This window comes from Petaurus breviceps, unplaced genomic scaffold (genome assembly GCF_028583685.1).
Source record: "Petaurus breviceps papuanus isolate PSGF00001 unplaced genomic scaffold, PetGlider_PUasm1.0 37, whole genome shotgun sequence".
Taxonomy (NCBI): Eukaryota; Metazoa; Chordata; class Mammalia; order Diprotodontia; family Petauridae; genus Petaurus; species Petaurus breviceps.
In genome coordinates, this window is record NW_027186296.1 from 70,071,880 (window position 1) to 70,083,263 (window position 11,384).

Consider the following 11,384-nt stretch of genomic DNA (forward strand, 5'->3'; position numbering starts at 1 on the left):
TCTCTCTCTCTCTCTCTCTCTCTCTCTCTCTGTCTCTCACTCCCTCCCTCTCCTTCTGAGACATACTCTCTCTCTCAGACTCCAGAGGAGAAGCAGAAACTATGCTATGTAAACTTGGCCTCTATTCTTCTGCTAAAATGGTGTCTCATAAGTCTTAGAGCACTTGAAGTTTTTGTAGCTTTACAGTTCACTAAGATTTTTGGGACACCTTGTTATTAATAACTGACATTTATATGGTGTGTTGAGGTTTGAAGAGGGCTTTACATATATTATCTCATTTGATCCTCCTAACAACACTGTGAGGGATTATTGTCCCCATCTTACAGAAGAGAAAATAACTTGCCCAAGGTCACACAACTAGGAGCTGTCAGAGGCAGTGAATGCTTGTCTCTCCAGACTCCTGGTCCATTACTCTTTCTACTATATCACTGCCCTGAACATGGCAGAAATCCCCATGAATATTTCACCAAATGCACTGCAGATCCAAGCCTGGAAGTCATTTAATAGCACTGAATCTGAATCATGCGAAGGAAATCCCAAATTTCCCTGATGTAGGGTAAGGCATCAAGGCCTAAAACAAAACAAAAAAATTCCACTCAAAGCTAAAATGTCAAGAATGCTACAAGGACAGGCATATCTGTGGTGTTAAGACTGATGTGACTAGGGAGAGAGATAGAGGCTGTTTGTTTGCTCCTGAAACCTTACAAATAGGAGCAGAGTAGCCTCACAGGCTAACCCAAGAACAGTTTCCCATTTGGATCTATGGGGTTGCTGTGCGAAGTTTGAACCACACCTCCCTAGATCATGGTTGGGGAACTGTACTTTGCCTATTTGAGCTAGGATCAAATGTATCTGGAATGAAAAACACTGCCCCTGGGGCAGGAAATACACTGCACACATGAACAGTGACTCATTGGCCTTGGATAATTGTCTCAGTTGTGTCTTGACAGAAGGGATACGTGAAGATCCCTCTCTGGACCATTCCTCTGGTTTCTAGCTCTATTTCCGAGGCTGAAAGCAAGCTAAGTGTACAGACCAGATTTGGGTCAGATTGCGAATTGTCAGTTTTCCTTACACAAATTCCCTTGAGGAGAACTAGTCCCCTGGAATTCTTGCCCATTTTCCCCTTTACTTTTCTAGTCTTCTGGATACTGCAACAGAAATAGTTTTCTAAAACACATCTTGGCAGCTTTGCCACATATTTGGAAATACAATATTATTGCATTAAGATAAAGATCCCACTGCTGAGCTAGTCTGCATTTTCCATCTGATGGCCACTAACATGAGTCCCTCTGAATTTGCAAAAGCAGAAAATGCTTCATTAAAATTCCCCTGAATTCAACCCCCTCCTCTTAATGAAATAATTTGAGTCTCAAATGGTAGCCAAGGTTTCCAGCCTAATGGTTCCATCAGGCCCAATGATTAGGTTTGAGTATAGGTGGATGGATTTTTATTCCCTCCCCCCTCAAGTTGTTAGTGCTTTCTCCCTCTTCAAAATTTTTCTTTTTTTTTCTTTTTTGCTTTTTGGAGGGCAATTGGGGTTAAGTGACTTGCCCAAGGTCACATGGACAGTTTTTGTATTGTGTCTGAGGCTGGATTTAAACTCAGGTCCTCCTGACTCCAGGGCTGGCATTCTATTCACTGTACCACCTAGCTGCCCCCAGAATTTTTCTTCTTTACAACAATGAACCAGGGGTCTCAGTTTCTCTGTCTCTCTCTGTCTCTGTCTCTCTCTGTCTCTGTCTGTCTGTCTCTCCCTCCCTCTCTGTCTCTCTCTGCCCTCCAACCACCCCTCCCCCATCAGACTTCATGTACATTGTTCCTTAGAGACTCAATCCCACTATTGATCAGCATGGGGAGTTTGACCTACTCCATTTTCTACCCTGTGCCAACTCAAGTCTCCTTAGGTAACCTGGTGGTTCCCCTCTCTTGGGGTCTTACCATATTGATGTCACATTTAGTGAAGGCAACCAATTGACTCCTGAGCTCAAGAAATGCTCTAGCATCCATCTGCACCAGCAAAAAGTACAGGGATACACTACCATACCATACTGTTCAGTACATATCTTATATCCCTTTAATAGAATGAATGCTTCCTGAGGTCAGGTACTTTTTCAATTTTGTCTTTGTATTCCTAGCACCTACCAAAGAGCTTTACAACTAGCATGTGCTTAATAAATGTCTTTTGAATTGAGTTCAATTAGATTGAGAATTAATGTGGAGTAGTAGATAGAATGGATCTCAGAGTATAAAAAAAAACCCAAACTTGAGTTCAAGTGCTTTCTCTAGCCCATATGGGCTGTGTGACCCTGGAGAACTCACTTAACCTTTCATGACTCAAGTAATTGTTTATAATTATAAGTTGCAAAGATTATGACTATAAGTTGCCAACCTGAATTGTTAGAGGGAATTTCTTCCCCAAAGGCTTCCTATGCTAAAAAAAAAATAATTGTGGATTTGGCTTGAAAATGACCTTTCAATTCAAGTCAGGTATGTGTAGGCTTATGATGAAAAAATGTTATATGATGCCAGGGACATAGTTTGAGGAATGGAGCTTTATATTTAGAAATGACTGGAATATAAATTGAGGCATCAATAAAATTCATTTTAAAAGAAAAAAATAAAAGTAAAAAGTGAATATATCATCCGACCAGTTTGACTATCAGAGACAGAGTTGCCTTATGCTGACTTTTATGGAAGGGAGCTAACGGACTGAGTCCAAAGTACAGTATTTCTTTATGGGCATCTTTTTAATGACAAAGCTCACATTTACTGAAAGGGACTACATTCACGGGGAAGTCATCAATGAGGCCAAGTCTCCAGAGGAATTCTGTCTCTTCATGGCAAGAGAACCAGACTCAGCAGACCTGGGTTCTAGTCCTAAGGCTGTGAGACTAGAATAACAAGCTGTGGGAACTCCTCTAGACCTCACTTTCCTCATCTGCAAAATGGAAATGGATGATTTAATGATACTAATCCTGGTTGACATTTGTATGAAGCTTTAAAATCTTTGCTTCTTACAGGAAGCTCAGGAACGAGGTGCTGTGGGTGGTCACTCCTACCTACTGCCTAGTTATTGTCCCCATCTCTCTCAGCTTGTGAGGTTGTTGTTCAAATAAGATGATGTGTATGGACAGGAGTTTTGTTCATTGAAAAAATTATCAGCATGTATTATTACAATGATTATTATTGTTGCTGTTATTGCTTCTCAGGTTACTTCCAACCCTCCCTTCCTATAATATCCGAACTAGGAAGTCACAGGGTCATAAGCTCATGAATTTAGACCTGGGAGGGGCCTCAGAGGACATGAAACCTAACCTCCTCATTTTACAAATGAGAAATGGAGGTACCGAGAGCTTAAGTCACACAGCTAGCAAGTTTCTGACGTAAAATTTGAACCCAGAGGTTCCTGGCCATGGTGCAATAACTTATTGTCTGGGCTTGGGAGATAGCATCTTTATTATGGTCAAAGCAAAAGGAGAATCAGTACTACTTTCCAAAGAACAGAAGGACTCTTAAGAACCAAGTGAGATAGACTCTAGTTCTAGCATTTAGCTTACCTAGAAAATTGGCAGTATCTTCTCTTGTGACTCAGCTTTGCCATCTGTAAAGTGGTGATTGTTCTGATGCTTCTCCCATTTTGTGGGTGAGGATGAATTAGTCTCCCTCCAGGCACTTTGAGCATCTTGAGGAAAAGGCCCATATTTAATGGAATGGTACTTCCCTTTATTTCTAGGAGCATTAGCAGAATGTCCTGACCATAGCCCCGACTTACATCCCTGGGCCCCTGGCCATGACCAAGATCATCGTGTTTACATTGGCAAGGGCAGAAGGCTTCTGCTCACATCCTCTGCCACGGTACATTCCATCCACATTACAGATGGAGGTAAGCAGCTAAGTCTTCTTCAGCAAAGCCCCCTCTTCTCTTTTCCTGCCCTCCTTAATATCCCCTGTAAGAAGAAAGAGAGCTAGATCAGGTTTCTGCTATATGTTTAGATAGACTGAGCAAATGACACATGGAGTCAGCTACGGTTTAATATCAGTCAGAGATAACCATCATCTCTGTGCCATCCAGAGCTGGTTTATGACTTGTCCTTGTTGGAGGTTTTACAAGAGAAAATCATTAGTGAGATGCTTATTGGGTCTGGTAATTTCCTATCTAAACAAGTTTTCTTCCAAGCACAGTATATGGTGACAAACATATTAAGCAAATATGATGCAACCTGCAGGGTGTTATGGCAGCCAGGCACAATGACGGCCTTGTTGTCAAAGAAAGTCCTGTTTTAACTTCTGTCTCTAATAATACGACGTGGCCATAGCAAAGTCACAGAAGGTCTCAGTGCCCTGGGCAATTCTCTTTAAGTCTCAGAAAATTGGCTAACCTTCCCTGTTAGAGGGAGGAGATCCCTGATACTAATGAAATCACAGGTCCAGACCAAAGAAAAGAGGAGTGGAAGCATAACCAAAAGAGGAAAAGAAAGAATTCTTGGGAGACTATTCCTGAGATCCTACATTTAGATCTGGAAGGTACAGGCAAAGTCATCTAGTACACTCTCCTCATCACATTACAAATAAAGAGCCTGAGGCCCAGGGAGGTAAGTAATTTGCCCAGGGTCATGCCATAGCATTAGAGAGAAGGATATATTTTGTATTTCTGCACTATCTTCTAGAAGGTCACATTTACTACTAGCTTAGTTATGGCTTTGGGCAATTGGCTTTTATCCCCTTAGGTATTATTTTCCTCACCTATAAAAGGAAGGGGTTGAACTAATTGACTCTCAGTTTCTTCTATGCTCATCTCCCCCAAACTGCTGCTCAAACATCACCCTCTTTCTTCCTGTCAGGAAAACTAGTTATTAAGGATAACACTGAGCCAATCATTTTGCGGACTCGACATATACTTATTGAGAATGGTGGAGAAATGCATGTCGGGAGTGAGACTTGCCTTTTCCAGAGTAATTTCAGCATCATCTTGTTTGGAAGGTAGGTAAATAGTTTTCCTGGACTGTACTACAATACTGAATTGAATTAAAGAAAGGATTTCTGAAAAAGATATGAAGCATTCCTATTCCACTTGGGATACATTAGTATAAAATAGTCTTCAATACCTCCATACTTTGAAAAATCCACAATTTCATTATTGTAGATATTTTCTCCATTAGCCCAGATGGTTTTCTCAATTTTGTAGATGGTTCTTCATTAATTTCTCTAGCCAAAAATTTCATCTTCTGGGTAGCCAACATTTTGGCCATCACCAGTCGATGAACCAGAAGTGATTAACAATAATCATAATTACTATTTATATAGCCCTGATGGTGTGCCAAACACTGTGCTAAACACTTTACAATTATTATCTCATTTAATCCTCACAGCAACCCTGGGAGGTAGAAATTATTATTATCTTCATTTTTATAGATGAGGGAACTCTGAAGCAAACAAAAGTTAAGTGACTTGCCTAGGGTCACAACTAGTGAGTGTCTGAGGTTGAGGTTGGATTTGAACTCAGATCTTCCTGACCCCTGGTCCTCTATCCACTGAACTACCTACCTTCTCCAAAGACAATGAGAAGAAGAACCTCTCTCATTAGCTAATTGGGTCCTTGGATGATATCACTAGGCCAATACTGGAAACCTTCTCAGATCAATAGGACCTAACAGTACTTATGCTATAGGGGCAAAATTTTTTAGAACCTAGTTTTTATGCCTTGATGAATCATGAAAGCAATAATAGTTCAAAGAGCCAGGAGAATGTCATACACAGTAACAGCAATATTATTCTATGAAGAATTGTGAATAATTTAGCTGTTCTCAGCAGTATAATAATCCAAGACAATCCCAAAGGACTAATGATAAAGTATGCTATCCGCCTCTAGAGAAAGAAATGATACTATCTGAATACAGCCTGCAGCATGCTATTTTCACTCTATTTCTTTTATTCTTTTTCCTTTATTTGAGTCTTTTTATACAAAATGACTAATATAGCAATGTTTTACATGAAAAAAATAAAGGAATAATAGTTCTAACCTAACTGATGACAAAAATAAATAATCAGCAACCACCCCACAAACACTTACTAAACACCTATTATACGGTAGACATGCTGGGATACAGACACAATAAATAAAACAATTTCAATTCCATTTTAAAGGAAGCTGCTGTGATATGGAAGATGCCAAAGAAATGTTCAGTTCATGGGTAATCATAATTTCTATGGCCTAGGTACCATACTTTTTTGGTTCTTCCAACCATCTTCCAATTAGAATCTAATTTATGGGAGACTGCAGTCATGCAAAATATACATTATTTCATTGGTATGTTTATTCCTTCCAGTGGTCACCTCACCTACCCTTAATAGACCATCTTCATACCACCTTCCCCAAATTATTAGTTGGTGGTCAATCTTCTGGCAATGAGCCTATCCACATTTAGCTGGATGGGTTCTTACCAGATCAATGATCATTCATCAGGCCCATACTCAAGCACTTTATAAGATAATAGAGATAAAACTGGAAAGGTTACTGGAGGCCAGTTTGTCTAACCCCCTAATTTTACAGTTGACGAAACAAAGATGAGGCTTAGAGTCATTATACAACTTACCCAAAGTCACATTGGTAGTAGTTTTCAGAGGAAGGATTTTAACCCAGGTCTTCTGACCTCAGAGCCAGTGTTCTTTCCATTGTGCCACAGTGAGACCTGCCAAAGATTTCATCCAATTTTTATAATTATAGCCTTTGAGAACCCAGGGCTACTTCAATACAACAGTGAATCATCAAAATAGGACTAAAGAGAAGGACTTCATAAAATTGGTGAGAGAAATAAAGCAAAAGTTAAAGAAGTGAAATTTCATTCCACATACAAGATCAGTCCTTTAACTAGGTCATATTTCTTGTCATATGAATTGAGTGCTACTAGACTTGCTTTCTATTCAGAATACATGGTACCCAAGGTACAGCTAGTACAAGAGTTATCTTGGAGATTCCATTTCTGATAAATTCCCAAAGTTATATCATTTACAAGCCAAAAGAATTTCCAATACTGTGCACTTAATGAAAAATATACTTAGCAGTGGCACATGAGATCCTTAAGAAATGTTAGTTAACTGACAGATCAAAGTATCTCCTATTTGTCCTGGACCCTGAATATAGACAGATTCATTGGTAGAAGGTCTGATGGTTATTTTTGCTGATAGTTTGATTTATTCAACAAATGTTTACTGAGTTTCTTCAGAGCAAGGACAGTTTCATTATTGTCTTCATAATTTCTATTAGCCTGTAAGGGCCTTGCACTTAGTAAATGCTGTTGATTGATTAAGTACCTACTCTGTGCAGCATTTTCTAAGCTGTGGGTAATATATCATGTTCTAAGAATAATATATCATGTGTGAGTCCCTGCCTTCAAGGCAGGACTTTGCTCTTCAGCAACTCCCAGGAATAATTTCTTAATGATCTTGGGCATGTCACTTAATTCCTGTTTGCCTCAGTTTTTTCACCTGTAAGTTGGTGACAATAGTAAGAGTACTTCTCTCACAAGGCTGTTGTGAGAATCAAAGGAGGTAGTATTTGTAAAAAAAAAATGCCTAGCACACAGTAGATACTATATAAATGCTTATTCCCTTGCACTTATTTCCTTAATGATTTCATGGTCAAACCTGGGTTTGTTTTGGCTGGTGTCTTTTCTTTTAGAGCTGATGATGGTAGTGAGCCTGACTATTACTATGGACTAAAGTATATTGGAGTTGGCCAAGGTGGTACTCTGGAGATGCATGGACAAAAGAAGCTCTCTTGGACTTTTTTGAATAAGACCCTCCATCCAGGAGGCATGAGTGAAGGTGGCTACTACTTTGAAAGGAGCTGGGGCCATCGTGGTGTCATTGTTCATGTCATTAATCCCAAACTTGGTGCAGTCATTCATTCAGACAGGTAAGGTTTACCTGAATATTTATTTCTTAAGCCAATACCCCATCCTTACCTAAAATTTCAGGGCTGAGAATGTTCTTACTTGAGTCCAATCAATACCCATCGCAAAGGCAATGGGGTCTCATAACTTTTCTCTTTGCCTCAGTTTCCCTATCTTCTTCAGTGTATTGTTGGGAATTACTCTGTACTCATTCAAAACAGTGTTATGTACTTAAAGTACTGTAAGAACAATAACAATACCTTACAAATATGTTTCTTACTGATTACAAAGTACTTCATATATTGCTCCTCACTACAAACCTATGAGGTAGGATTGCAACAATTATTCTGCCCATTTTACAGATGAGGAAATTGAAACCCAGAGAGAAATTGTTTACCCAAGGTCACATAAGCAGTAAGCCATGGGCTGGAACTTGAATCCAAGCCCTCCAGTTCCCAAATCCAGCACTCTTCCAACTTCATTTGCTTTTTGTCACTTATCTAATGCTCCAGCTCTCCTGGCTAAGCAAAGGCAAGTGGTATTTACCTCCTTCTAATAAGGCAGCCTCACTCAACAAACATTTTATAAAGAAGAGCCCCAGGCATCTCCCATCAACAACATCTAATTGAACCCAGTTAAGGAAGTCCCTGATTTCAGCCTATGAGTAATTGTCAAAAATGAGAGCCCTGCCTTCTGCCCATATCAAATCAAGACAAGTTAGGGCAACAAGCATTTATTAAACACCTCCTGTGTGCCAAGGACTGTGTTAAGCACTGGTAATGCAAAAGAAGACAATAAAAGTCTCAACTCTCAAGCAACTCACAGCCTATGTTGCATCAAGAAAAGGTGTATCATTTTATGTATCATTGCCAATGAGTAAAAGTTATAAATGGTATTGATAAGTCCTCTCTGAATAGTCAGTCGCCTCAAGTTGCTATGTTACAGGATTTTTTTTTAAACTGGAAACTGTTAAAGTGATGTAAGACATTTGATTTCAATAATACAATAAAGTAATCCCACAGTCAAATGGAAATTACTTCCAGAAGGGAAACAAGTGAAAGTAGAGTAAATGAAAAATATGCAATCTTTTAAAAGGAGAGAGTGAGACCTAGAGAGAAGTAGCTCCCAATGAGGCCAGATAAAGCAAAGGACAGTTATCCTATATCCCAAGAAGCACCTGAGTTACTACTGAAACAACCAGTTTTCTCTTTAGTTGACTGCTATTTGTGACAGAAAAGGTAGGGGATAGAAGGTCAAAGGTGCATATTTAACAGGCTCAAAAGACCTTGTCCACAACTAGGGAAGAAACCAGACATCCTAAGCCAATAGAAAGTGCTAAAGGAGACCATAGATATGAAAAAGGTCTAAGACGACTTTATGACCAACAGAGAGAGAGTCGTATAGATAAAGTGTGTGACTCAAGTGGCCTATTGAATGAAGCTGGCCACATCAGAAAGTCAATGTGACTATGGGAAGGGGCAGGCCAGGATATATTAGAGAGGGAAAAGGCTCCAATAGAGGACATGAATTCAAAGTCTTTTGCAATAATCTATTTATGAAGTGATAATAATAATAATAATGGAATTATTATTGGAATAATATGGCGCTTTAAGGTTTGCAAAGGGCTTTATTTCATTTGATTCTTACACCAAGCCTAGTAGATAGGTGTTATCATAATCCCCATGATATAGTTAAAGAAACTGAGGCAGGATAAGTTATTTGCCCAGGGTCATAAACCTAGTAAGTAAGTGCCCGAGACTCATGAGGTTTGGATTTAGTCAAAGGGCCCCACTTGAGGACCTAGAGTGCCACATGTGGCCTCCAGGCCACAGGTTTCCCCACCCCTGGATCAAACTTCTTGTAATATACAGTTAGAAGATAAGAACAGATACAGCATATGAGAAAAGGAATAATGAGACAGGTAGATAGGGAATCAGGATAGTCATTTTGAAATGAGATACTAAATAAGAGAAGCCAATGAGGTGAACATTTCAAGAAAAGAAGGCTAATCACTAAGGCTGAATGCCATTGATTAAGAAGCCAAAGAAAATGAGCACATCGATTTCCCACCTGGATGCTCTCCTGGACTCTTATCTTGTCTTCTGGAATCTCATTATCAGATGATAATGTGATGTCAGATCACATCAGCTTCAAAACTCACACCTACTTGGTCTGTAACCCTTGCTCCTGGGGCCCCCTCCTTCTCTCTGGTTGGAGAAGGTAGAGTGGTAGACAGTGGGGAGCCCTTTCATTTAAGGAAGGTACCCAGGGTGACCATCTCATCATTTCCACCTGGCTGTCCTCTTGGATGGCTGCACTCCTCTGGACTTCATTATGCCACTATTCTGGGTACCCCTCTGCTTTTGCAGATTCTTTTTATGCATTGTCTTCCTCCATTAGATAAAAGGTCCTTGAGGTAGGGGGCTATCTTTGGTCTTTCTTTGAATCCCAGGCACCTCGGACAGTGCCTGGTACATAGCAAGTGCTTAATAAATGTTTGATTGATTGACATAGGAAGAAAAAGTCACTGGCAGTATGGTATGGTATTGAGCCAACCAGCCTAGAATCCCTGGCTTTGCCTCTAATTGAGTGAACTTTGGCATCTCAATCTTAATCTCTATTTCTTTTAACCTCTCTGGGTCTCAGGTGTCTTATCAGCAAAATGAGAAAATTGGACTAGAGGTGATCTCTAAGATTCTTTGCCTCTCCACAGTATTCCATGACTTGGCAAGAAGACCACTGGTGACCTTTGAGAATACAGTTTTTATAGTGTGGTGGGGCAGAATGCAAATTGTCACAGAAGCCTTGATGAAACCACTTTAAATGTTTGCTGTGAAACTTGGCCAAGTTCTGGGATGAAAATGTAATTCACAGTGTCACATTCTTCAGTAAAAGATACTTGTTTTCAGAAAGCAGTTTGCTTTAGAAGCAATTTATGATGCAAGATATAGTCTGCATGGCACAGTAGTGCAATGAGCCTCGGGCCAGAAGGAGTCACAAAAGGGAGGTTATAACTACTGTTCTATTATGCCTTTCGGTCTTGGGCAAGTCTCTTTACCAATCTGGGCCTTCGTTTTCTCATCTGAAAAGTAAAATTAAAGTCTTACTTCATAGGAGTTTTGTCAGTGTCGTATAAGGTAACATGGAAAAGTACTTTGCAAACGGCAAAACACTTAATAATAAATGTAAAGCATTTATTGTTATCCTTATATTTCAGTGAGTCAGTCCATAAACATTTATTAAGCACCTATTGTGTGCTAAATACTAGGACACAAAAAAGGCAAAAGAGAGTCCCTGTTTTTACAGTCTAATAGGGGAGAATAGGGGTGGCTAGGTGGCATGGTGAATAGAGCACCAGCCATAGAGTCAGGAGGACCTGAGTTCAAATCTGGTCTTAGACATTTAACACTTACTAGCCGTGTGACCTTGGGCAAGTTACTTAACCCCAAGTACCCTGCCTTTCCCCCTCCAAAAAGCCAAAAAAAAAAA

At 39.8% G+C, this 11,384-nt stretch overlaps 1 protein-coding gene across 1 annotated transcript in view; it reads left to right on the top strand.

Moving 5' to 3' along the window:
- The window catches only part of CEMIP (cell migration inducing hyaluronidase 1), a 242,439-nt gene that overhangs the window by 131,107 nt on the left and 99,948 nt on the right, over nucleotides 1-11,384 (top strand). Inside the window, exons 3-5 of the mRNA XM_069098686.1 lie at nucleotides 3,737-3,886; nucleotides 4,845-4,983; nucleotides 7,682-7,918. Coding sequence (XP_068954787.1) covers nucleotides 3,737-3,886; nucleotides 4,845-4,983; nucleotides 7,682-7,918 — 526 coding nt within the window. The remainder of the gene's footprint in view (nucleotides 1-3,736; nucleotides 3,887-4,844; nucleotides 4,984-7,681; nucleotides 7,919-11,384) is intronic.